Raw genomic sequence first — 11,740 nt, 5'->3', positions numbered from 1 at the left:
TTTCCGTACTATTTGTTACATTTAAATGGTTTAGATTGCACCTAGACCATTGTTTATGTTATGGTGGTATGATTTACCTTAGAACAACTTAACAAAATTATGAATAGAACTTTACAAAAAAGATTTGCCTGGTGATATTAAAAGCAACATGTTTTAGTTATAACTAGTTTATAATGCTATTTATTGTTGAACAAGTTAAGCCAAACATAACTTTGGAATCAATCTTTTCATATCTCTACAGAGTTGAAATTTTGTGTCAGAAACAATGCCAGGATTTCTCATTTTAATCAATATTTCAAAGCCAGAATTTTTTCTATTTTAATCACGAAACGGATACTTAATGCAATAATGTTTCTCCCATTTTATTCAGTAATGCCCAGAAATGAAATGTTTTTTATAAAGTGCGGTGAACAGCATAAAAAATTGATATCTGGATATTTTTCCATGGAACCACCACTTAAAAGTGAATCTGTGACAGATTTCCATCGAAATTCCGTGTGGAAATCAATATTAGAATATATCACGCCTCGTCCGGTGCGTATAATGCACTGTTAAGACAAATCGAACCGATATTTTGATAACCAAAGTACGAGATAAATCCATACCGTTGCGCGATTGACAAAAAGATTGTAAAAAATAAGACCAGGGGCTTTTGGACAGTTCGCAGAAATCTCGTTTCGAAATGATCGATATAAACATTTCGTCGTATCGCTAACAGTTGCCAACTATATGCGAACCTTTCAAAAATGAGATTCGATTTTTTACTAGTGAGTAAACTTATGGCTTTATGCCAAGTTTCTATGTCAGCTAAAAAAACTGTTTAAATTTATGCACGAAAGAAAACGTCTTTGTTTCTGCAACACATCATCATCTTGATAAAAAGTTTCGATACGAGCTTGTACCATCTTCAGTTAATGTGACTGAGAACTAAAAACCGGCTAACTTGGGAAGAAAAAAAAGCGTTTTTCGCTCGCAATATTTTTAAACAGATTAAGACTGTCTATGTTTAATGTCATCCAGCAATGTATGAAATATATGCAACAAAATATTGTAAAGATTTACGTTTTGCTGTTCTTCATAGTTCATTTTGCTTTCTCGTATTTATCATTATTCTTTCAACAAAAAGCTTTTAAATTAATTTCGTTTTCGCTTTTCCTTTGGTTACTTTTTTCGTAGTACTTTTACGAACCTACTTTTACGAACCTACTTTTACGAACCTACTTTTACGAACCTACTTTTACGAACCTACTTTTACGAACGTATAGAAATAACAAAGTTAAATAGAAGCGAGGCATGGACGCTTTTTTGAGCCGCCCATCCTTTAGAAAAGCTTCTCAGATTATATATGACAAGGAATTAAAGTAGTAACTCGCCAAAGTTGTCGAGACTGCAAGTTTTTCGTACGGTAGCGGTGTGTTGCCAAAACTGCTGAACGACGATCGTGTTGAAAACATTTTGCGAAAATACAAGCAGTCGTTAGTTTAAGTTTTCGGTGAAAATGGGCAGCTGTCAACAACAAGGCATCAAAATCTATCTGTCGTTTTGTGAGCTTCAGATGGGAGCAATGATAAGCGTCACCTTCCGCGGCCAACCGCTTGTCAATTTGGTTCGTTCCAAAGGCAACAATGCCCGAATGCATTATTGATACAGGCGCAAGAACGGCATGCAGCTTAGCCCCCGACACTGTCAATATTTAAACCGCTAAGTTGGTTCTTCCAAAACCGCAATGGATATGCCAATTACGCCGAAAAAAATCGACACAAAGTTTGTTTTTTTATAAGCCACACGATGGCCAGCGTCAAACTTTATATCGTATATATATAGATCAGGGATTCCTGAACTTTTTTTACCGTGACCCCTTAAAAATAATTTAGCTTCGCGGTGACCAGTGTAGGCAAAAAATTTTAGGAGATGACGTCATAAATTTACGTCATAATACAAATAGACTTCAAAAATCTGCTGTTTTCGAGCTAAAAAATGTGACAGTAAAATAAAGTCTAAATAAGTTCAGAAACGTTTTATTTTTGATGAAACTCTTTTTAAAATTTGATTACTTTTCAAATATACACTAACATTTTAATTAGGCCTTCATGAACCCCTCAAAACTAGTTCACGTACCCCCTAGGGGTTATGGACCCCAGTTTAAGAAAGCCTGGTATAGCTATATAGCTGGTTTGAGCTTCCTCGCATTAATCCAAAACGAATTATTTGTGAACGGCAATTTGACTGATTTTTTTTTGGCGGACGTTCGTTTGACAAATCCCAATTTTCCATAAAACCACATAATTTCACGAAAACTCCCCGGCAATGACATTTCCATACATAATTTATTCTAATGCGGCGTTTTTTTAATTTCATCGAAGGAATGCGAAAGCGTGCGGTAGATGCAATCATATGGATCTGCCGTTTTGGAAAGCAGTTGATAAAGGTCATCAGACTTAATTTTAAGTGAAAAAGCACACGATTTTCCGTCTATGTCACTGCGATGTAAATTGAAAAAATTCCAGCCACTTTGCAAATCTGCGAATAAAATAAGACAAAGTCGATTTTAAGCTTGAAAATCAAGAAATTATAGTTAAATATTCTTTAGACTGTTCTGTCTTAGTATTATCGTATGGACAATGGCAAATTGAACGTGTAAAATATGAAGATATATCCTCGCCCTTACTCGTAAATGACTTCAGATGGGAGAAAATATTCTTTTTTACGTGTAAGGATGAGAAGATATCTTTATATTTTCCACGTTCAGTTTGCCATAATTGGTAAACTTATTAAAACATCAACATTTTATACAATAGTGTTGGTGTGCCGCTAAATTATCCTCTTATGATCGGAAAAGTCCATATTTGCATAACAAGGAACTTAATACACGTCAATGTGTATTTATTATGTATACGAAAATTAAAAATGCATTAAAACATTGGTCGAAATCGCTTCGCAATCACTGAGCAAATTTGACAACGCATCAGCGGTGTTTGTATAAATTGGCCGAAGCGCTGGTTTGCCAAATTGGGGGTTCGTGCGGTGTGGGGTCCATTAGGGCCGTTTAAAGCGTCTGCAGCGATTTATTGAAGCTTGCCAATAGATCGATGGTTCTTAAACTGTTGGCATTCATCCCCATTTGGGTAACTTGACCGTATTAGGCGTAAACTTATCATTAGAGAGATTACGTTTTTTGACTTGTTAAAAAAAGTCAAAACTTTGCCAAAGTTTGCACGTTAGTTAAAAATGATTGGTGAAAATTGATTAAAAATGCACATATATCGTTCACAAATTAAAGCGAAAACTGTTGTATGCTTTTTAAACTGTCGTTCAGTTAGAACTTTATGAAAAATACGTATAGTTTTGAATTATATTCAACGACATTTTAACTGTATTTCTTAGATGTCAACAATTTATTAAAAAACTATATTTTATGGTCACAATATACCATTTATATTTACTTAAATCCAACAAATTGCTAAATGGGGTATCAGCCTTCTATTTGCAATTTTTTTATTTATATAACTTAGTGTTGTTATTTATGGAAATTTTTGCATGTCGTAAATTAACTATTTGTTTTAATGGGGTTACTCCCATCCAAGGACTGAATGGCCGCGAAAAAAACATTAATATCGTTCGGCATTTTTTTAAGCGATTTAAAATATATCCCAATCGCAGTTACTTAATTCCAACAAATTGGTATAAGAGGATGTATATTTGTCCAACAGCCCCAAAGGCGTGAGCAACAGGCTTTTTGTTTGCCTGTAAAAGTGTAAAGTCGTTCCTAGGGGGGCAGACAGAGAGGGTGTAAATACACAAAAGCCCCTTCCGCCCTGTTGACCCATCGCGCGAGATCTTGCAGCATCTAAATCGGTCCTGGCACATAGACACGCACACATGCGCGCGGTTTCACGTTGGCGTTCAATTGCCTTCTAAGCGACATGCTCATCCATAATTGACCGGCTGTCAAACAGTCCCGAAAAAGACAGAGCGCCCTGCTGACCCGCGCGGCCAAATTTCGACAGCTTAATTTAGGCTCCGGTTGTACCAGTGACGTCATAAAACACCGCGACCCATACGCCTAACCCCAATTAGCAGCAACGCTAAGGCTACGCCTGATCGTCCGGTTATTCTGCCAAATCAAACAAGCCGGCGTGCCAATTTTTATCTTATAACATTCTCCCGTGCTAAAGTTTAGCAACTAATTCTTTTGGTTATTAAAAATGCTCTTTTACAAAAAATTAAAACACATGAAAAACATTTCTTTAACAATTCAAGCAAACCATTCATAATTGACCACAACTGTCTCTTACAAACGTTTGTTTTCAACCAAATTCTTGAAATTAGCCTTAAGCTGTGCGTTTAGTAGTAATGCGCATTATTACATCTAGCTGTCCGTCAGTACGCTAACTTTGACTACCTATTTCACACCATGCAATATAGTTGTGTGAATGATAGCCTCCACTACAGTAGAATGTTATAATGTCAGAAGTAATGGTTAGTAGTCGTAATTTCCTCGATAGTTATGTATTGTGAATAAAAAATGGCAATTGGCTGAATAACAAATCTAGCATTTTTTTTACAATTGGTTAAGTAACAAATTAAGTATTTTTGGATGGCTTGCGTGCCTCGTGTTGGTCACCGACCGCTTTACGATAAATCCATTTGACCTTCGCTTATTGGACAAAGTTCAATGCAACTAAAAAAAAAACGATTTTAAATTTCTTGATCAACCGAAATGTTGCAAACAAGTCATTTTGAAATGACTCAAGTCCCAGTCAAGTCATTTGGAGAATAACGTAAGTCCAAGTCAAGCCTTTTTTACTACAAATCAAGTCAAGTCCCAGTCAAGTCGTTTTTAGAGCAAGTCAATTCAATGTCATAAAAATTAAACGTTTAATTATTAACATTGGTAAACGTGTTCGATTATGTAGAATAATTCAACTAAAAAAAACACAAAAAAGCAAACTATAGCAAGCAAATTATTTTACGCGGAAAAGTTTACATAAAGTACCCAATTTTATAAAAAAAATCTTTTTGAAAACACTTCTTTCAACTCAAGTCATTTGTACAAATGAACAAATATAATTTCAAAGTAAATTCAAGTTTATTTTTTTCCAAAAGACCTATAAGGCAAGTCTTTTTAAAAACAGTGATTTGAGTGCACTTAAGGCAAAACATCGACTTGAGGTATTACAATGCCCATAAACTGCAATATATCCTGGTACAATATGCACTTTAGCCTGCCCTTGCTTTCACAGTACGTAAGCTAAAATTGGAACCATACATCGAAGATAGTCCCGCAGCCCCCTCACTTATTTTAAATTATAAAAAATAAAATTCGCCGTATCATTCGCGTTGGCAGGAACCAATAGTCATTTTGCCAACATCAGCGAATCGTGGTTTTTTAAACAAAAAATTCAAACACAATCATTTTTGTGATTATTCCGGGTGAATAAGTTGGAGACCGGTATATGGGGGTGCGTTGAACCCTCAACGATGTCCACGCTAGCGGCAATATTTTGTCGTCACTTGTGTCTGAAGTTTTCGGTCAGTTGCAAAATTGTTCAACCGACGCAAAACAATAAGAGGAAAATTCACATCGCAGTTATAAATCGTGGCGGAATAATTTAAAGGGGAAGACCTTTTAAAGTCAGGCCATTCATAAAATCGATTTAACAGGGGGTTTTCTTTCGCCGCTATTTCGAACTTTATTAACTGGCGATACTCTCGTCGGCAACATTTGAAAGCAGACGGACTCGTTTGAGGCAATCGTACTAATCGGTCCATTACCGTATGGCCATGACATTGGATTTGGCGTGACCCGGCAGATAGTGATATCTGTTATATTATATATGAGCCGCGATGGGCTTTGCGATGCTAAAACTGAACGACAGCATCTGAGATAACATCCGCTTGGCAAAACGCGTTGATAAAAAGCCTCTTGTACAATTAGCACAGTAGAGCTATAGCCACTATAGTGGCTTAAAAGCCCACCAGCGCGTTAATACTGAATAACAGGGGTGACTAGACTTGAAAAGCAATTCCTACCTTGAAAAAAAAAATTTATCCCAAAATAGTTAATAACTGAAGATAATGAATCTTCTTAACACTAAAGCACACTTGAGCCTAATAACCTAAAATAGATTTCTTTGGACGTTTTAATTTAGCTGATTTGATGCTTGTAGAGTAAATCATAGTACAGGCGTAATTTCGTATCAGTCATTTACTTTCGTACAAAATATCGGTTATTGGTGTTGTAATAAAATATCGAGTATCATAGAAGCGGGTTGTTTACTCACACTGAAGGGATTCTCAAGTGAAAGGCTTTACGCTTTTAAAGTTTTTAAAATGTGTTGATTTTGAACGGTTGAAACGAGTTTCGCGTAAAGCGGGAAAACATTTTGAAAAGGTAAAATAAACAAAATAATAATGCAATGTATATGTTTCCATTATAAACCAGCCGACTGTTTAACAACCATGCGGTATAAATATGTCGTATATTGATCAGTAGATATTTAATTTGTCCACAATTATAATTTTGCTGTAATTTTACGAGTAACATAATTGAATATTTTGTGAATATCTTTATCTTGTTTTTAGAATGACGCTGATCCAGCAATCTTGTCTGCGAAAAAAAACCCAACGTGACCTTTCGCGTATTGCGTAAGTTAACGTATAAATTATGAAAGGCGCTCAAAATTAATAGAACAACTTACGTTCAGGCGGCTGGAAACCCTACTTTTTCCAAATTATCTCTATGATCGATTTTCCTTTTCACACCATCGTTTTAGACTGGCGTGACGTATCTTGCGGCCGCGAAAAAGGTAGGATTGGCGAATAAAAGCAAGCTAATGTCGTTGGACTTGGTGTAGTGCAGCCTGCACAGGTCAGACTGATAACTATCGATCTGTGAGGCGAAAACAAATTCAAAGGTGTTGTGAATGTTTCAGGTACCTTTTCAGTTTACTAAAGCGACGTGTTTCAATTTTTTTTTGTTACAAGGCGAAAAAATAACAATCTAATATGCGAAAAAAGAAGGATGCCCTGCTTTAACTGCAGAAAGTTATTGACTTTTTCGGAAGGGTAATGTTCAGGGCGATAACCTAATTTGTGCAGCTTTTTGTAAAGCAAATTTATCGGGCCGGACATTATGGGCCAGACAGCCGTAAGGACTGACGTGCGAAACAAGGCTTTAATATTTTGTCTAGGATTGAAATAGCCTTTTGTTTAAAATTGTTAAGGCTTTAGAACAGTGATTCCCAAACTGTTTCCCGCGGCACACTAGTGTGCCTCAAAAGATTGTCAAGTGTGCCGCGAAACTTTTTGCAATTTCGGAAAAGAGAGTATTTGTATTACCAATAGGCATACACACAAGCATTTTAGACTTAAATACGCACTATTCATTACAAATTAATGATTTTGAGACATTTAGATATGGTTTGTCGTCTGTTAAGGGCGATTGTAAAATTTCTCTATTGCTGCCCTGTTAAAAGTGTGCCGCGAAATAGTTAAGATTTTGTCAGTGCTCCGCGAGAGAAAAAAGTTTGGGAACGACTGCTTTAGAAAATGTCGTTTTGGTAAGAATGTAATATTAACAAAAAATAATGTCGATTTGCAAAAAATATTAACGTAGAGAAGCTTTTTTTTAAACCATTCATTTCTATTTATAAGCAGCTTGACAGAAAAACTAACCCGAGTCGTTAACGCTTCCCTGAAACGTTTTTTGTGGAAAACGTAAGACGATTCTCACGCATTTAAAGATCGAAGTTTAAGGTTTTGGTGTGAATTGTTATAATAACTTACTTTGATAACACTAAAAATACTAAACAAGAAAAAACTCAAGAAAGCTTTTTGAAGTTTCACAATATTCTATACGCATTTAAGGAGTTTGTTCATTTTCTGTTAATCAAATATATTTAACGTCTGGCATCATAAAAAATTCAGGTCTCCAAACTTAGACCGGAAAACCGATTTTTCGGAAGCAAAATGCGCCGTATGGGCCTATAACAGATTCCAAAGATTTGTGACAGAAGTTGAATTGGTGGAACCTAATATTAATGTCGTTTTTCACAAAGAAACCAAAAAATTGCAAAAAAAAGTTCTGTGAACCTGTAACATTTTTTTTTCAACTCTGGCAAATAAATGTTCTTACTTTATTGGCGTTGTTTTGTTAAACCTGGCAACATAAAATAGTTTTTCAATTTTTTACAGTTATGTCGTGAGTCGTATCCAGCTTTTATGTTCACGTTCAAAATGTACGGCAGTGGTTGTCAAACTTGTTTAGTTTGCGGCACATCAATAAAATAAAAATACGGAAGAACTTCAACAAAACAGCAATATTATACCTTGTCAGACGCCTTTTAGTGCACAGAAAAGCAATGGCCAAACAGTTTTTTTATTGGTTTTCCTACTTTATTGACAGTTACAGCAAAATAATTTAGCAAAGCTAGCAATTCAGGTCAGACACATTAACCAGATCTTAATATATATATATATATATATATCGCCAACTAAGGCATCGTCAGTATATCTTAATTCGAATGAATTCATTCGTTAGTTGGCAAAATATATATATATCTTTTAAGATCTGGTTAATGTGTCTGACCTGAATTGCTAGCTTTGCTAGATTATTTTGCTGTTACTGATCAGGAATTAAATTATTACTAGTAGTTCAACACGCTATTTGGCGGATAATAATTAGGTGTTTTGTAACCGTTCCCGTTAAAGCTAAACAATTTCTAAACCCCATTATCATCACTTAGGACCTGGTAATTAGGATTCGCGTTATCAAATTTGGTTGATCGACACTTTTTCGAAACTTTTACTTACTTATTTTTAAGTTTCACGTTGAGTGTTATTGTTTTGTAAATCGGAACGTTAAGTATAGATAGCATATATGTTCGTAAGCAGTTTTTCTAGATAAGTGTGTTAAATGCGAATTAGCCGATTTGTTTGGCTGTGTCAAATAAACTAACAAATTTTAAACTCATTACCTTATATTGCAAATTTATGGGATTTTAACTGGTTTAGAATTCAAAAAAATATGTTTTCACAAACCCTTATCTATCCATCTTTACTGTATTGTAGGCACATCAATTTGACCAATTAAGTACTTTAAACTCTGTTTATTAGCGCTAATTCAATTTCGTTGTTGGTTTTCAAACTCAAAACAAACACAAGCAGTAAAAGCGACATGGATCTATTTAAATCACTTTCCGTCTTGGTATTGGTGACGTGCGTCGCGTCGGCGCCGTTTTATCCATCAGAAAACGAGCCCAGCGTTCCAGATTGGTGGAAAATCATGCAACTTGGCGAACGGGTAAGGTTTAAAATTGTCTGAAAACCCTTCGTCTGTCAATTTATCAACATAAAGTGAGATTAAGAGAGCAAGGCGGCTACAAAAAGAGAAAGCTTGAGAGAAAGAGGAGAAGAGAGAGAGAAAGAGAGGGAGAGAGAAAGACAATGAGAAAGAAAAAGAGAAAGAGATAGAGAAAACGAGCTAAAAAAGAGGGGAGGAAAACATCAAATGGGAGAGAAAATGGGGGACAGATAGAGTAAAAACAAGAAAACAAATGCCCATATTCTTAAGTGAAAAGCTTACTAAAGATAAAAACAAACGTCCTAGTTACAACTTTTTTTGTCAGTTGTTAATTTGAATCGTTTACCAAAACATATTTGAGTGCAAAAGATGACTGCCATGAAATAAGCTATTGTTGCCAGGCATAATATATAACGGAGTGTTGCTCTTCCAGCAGAATATATAATAGATCGACGTTTCGACGTTGCTATCTATATATAATAAATCGACGTTTTCGACGTGCTATTTGTATATTATATATTCTGCTGGAAGAGCAACACTCCGTTAGATAACTGCCATGTTTACAAAAAAGGCTAAAATAAACACAATAAGTTGAAGATTCACAAGAAGAAAAACACGAACATAATAACGAATATTATGGAAGTTTATTGATAAGTTATTATACTTTACGTGTTTACATGTTTCTACAGGGCGGTGGTGAATATTCCTTACAAGATCCCGCAGGTGTCGGTGAATTGATCAAGTTCCTTTACCAGGATCATGTAAAACAGCCGTCTTCACAACAAAAGCGGGACCCACGTAAGATTTACGGTTGTTGTCCGCAGGGCTGCGGAGTCGGTTAAAAATAACGCTAGTCCGACTCCTGAGTCCGACTCCGGCCAAAAAACTAACCCGAGTCCGACTCCCGAGTACCGAGTCCGACTCCGGTTATTTTGTTGAGTCCCGAATCCGGCCCGGACACTGCAGCCTGTATTTCACCAATTTACGTAACTAAAATAACGTGCATATTCGGCAATCCACTTATAGGGGTGTCGTATAATTCATTCACTCACAATACTTGATTGGAAAAAATTCTGCCATATAATATTCCACCTTTACAATTTCCATTTGGCGGCCATATCAGTTTTAGAATTCGGTACTGCGTATACGCATGTCGGACTAGGGACTCGGGTAGTTTTACAAGGTCTTACTCGAGTCCCGAGTCCGACTCCAGCAAAAACAAACCGACACCTCGAGTCCCGAGTCCCGAGTCCGACTCCCACTCCGCAGCCCTGGTTGTCCGTACAGTTTTGTAATGTTAAGTTGTAAGCAAATAAAACAGAGTTTTAATTGATTGATGAAGTACTTGGTGTACCAACAAAATTTGGAGCGAATAACTGTAATAAGTGTTTCTCAACCTATGGGTCGCGACTTAAACTTAGGTCACATTTTAATTTCGCGGGGTCCGCTGTAGTATAGTTTACACATGTTTGATTGGTTAAAATATGGTTCTAAGGAGGATTTCTTTAAAATATGAGAAATTTGGGTAAGCAATAGGAAGGCGTGGCCAATGTTAAGTATATTCGAACATATTAATGCTAATATCTTATTTTTTGCTTTCTTAACAAAAAGTCCATTGAAGAGAACTGGATCGCCATCCTTGGTCGTTATTTCCAACGCTTTATATTTGGGTCGCGGCAAAAAATGTTTGAGAAACACTGCCTTAAATCGTAACATCTATTAAGAACCTTATGGCGTTTAAAAATTGGAATTACCTTACGAAGACACCTTGCCACTTGCACTGTCCGAAATGCAAAATTATCGCAGTTATCTGCTTGGCCGTAGTCACTTTTTAAAAAAAAGGGATTTTGTTTGCCGGCATGTCCTTAAAAGGGCATAACCGCCTATTTAACTAAACGCAATACTTTTCTACAAATAGCCTATTCACGCTAAATGAACTCGTAAAGCACAGCAGTTGTGAACCACCTAAAGTTAGCTTTGTAAACGGTATTGCAACATAACACATAATGTCTATTTGTGTCTAAGCAACAAAATCAAGGAAAATCATATTTTGACGTACATCTAAAAATGTTTTTTCTTTTCAGGCGTTTTAAATCAGGAATTTCCCAAGAAGAGAATCTTCGGCAAGATGACCGCACTTGACCTTGATCACATGATAGCGCTACAGGGCGCGTCTTCCCAGTATCACAACCGCCTTCGTCAGAACCACAACCTGCTCGGACTCATTGGAAAGTGATTGGTGTCTGCCTTTTCGGAAACGCTATTTTATTTTTTGTCTTTCCTCGATGTTTCAACTGAACGACTTGCCGTGATTAAACACTGAATTGTCCAACTTTTGTCTATTTCAACCAGTTGTTGTAAACAAGTCATTTGAAATGAATTAAGTCCCAGTCAAGTCATTTGAAAAATAATTTTAGTCCAAGTCAGGTCTTTTGC

The 11,740-nt window shown here is 36.1% G+C and overlaps 1 protein-coding gene across 1 annotated transcript; it reads left to right on the top strand.

Moving 5' to 3' along the window:
• Window positions 1-9,076: 9,076 nt before the first annotated feature.
• Window positions 9,077-11,636, top strand: LOC146135512 (uncharacterized). Its single transcript, XM_083395910.1, has 3 exons — window positions 9,077-9,304; window positions 9,994-10,102; window positions 11,389-11,636. Exons 1-3 carry the CDS (start codon window positions 9,179-9,181, stop codon window positions 11,538-11,540), a joined length of 387 nt encoding a protein of 128 aa, XP_083252036.1. The 5' UTR covers window positions 9,077-9,178; the 3' UTR covers window positions 11,541-11,636.
• Window positions 11,637-11,740: the final 104 nt, after the last annotated feature.

Source organism: Ascidiella aspersa, chromosome 8 (genome assembly GCF_963924565.1).
Source record: "Ascidiella aspersa chromosome 8, kaAscAspe10.2, whole genome shotgun sequence".
NCBI classification, from domain to species: Eukaryota; Metazoa; Chordata; class Ascidiacea; order Phlebobranchia; family Ascidiidae; genus Ascidiella; species Ascidiella aspersa.
The sequence above is the reverse complement of the archived record's forward strand: the minus strand, read 5'-3'. Positions and strand labels throughout refer to the sequence as shown.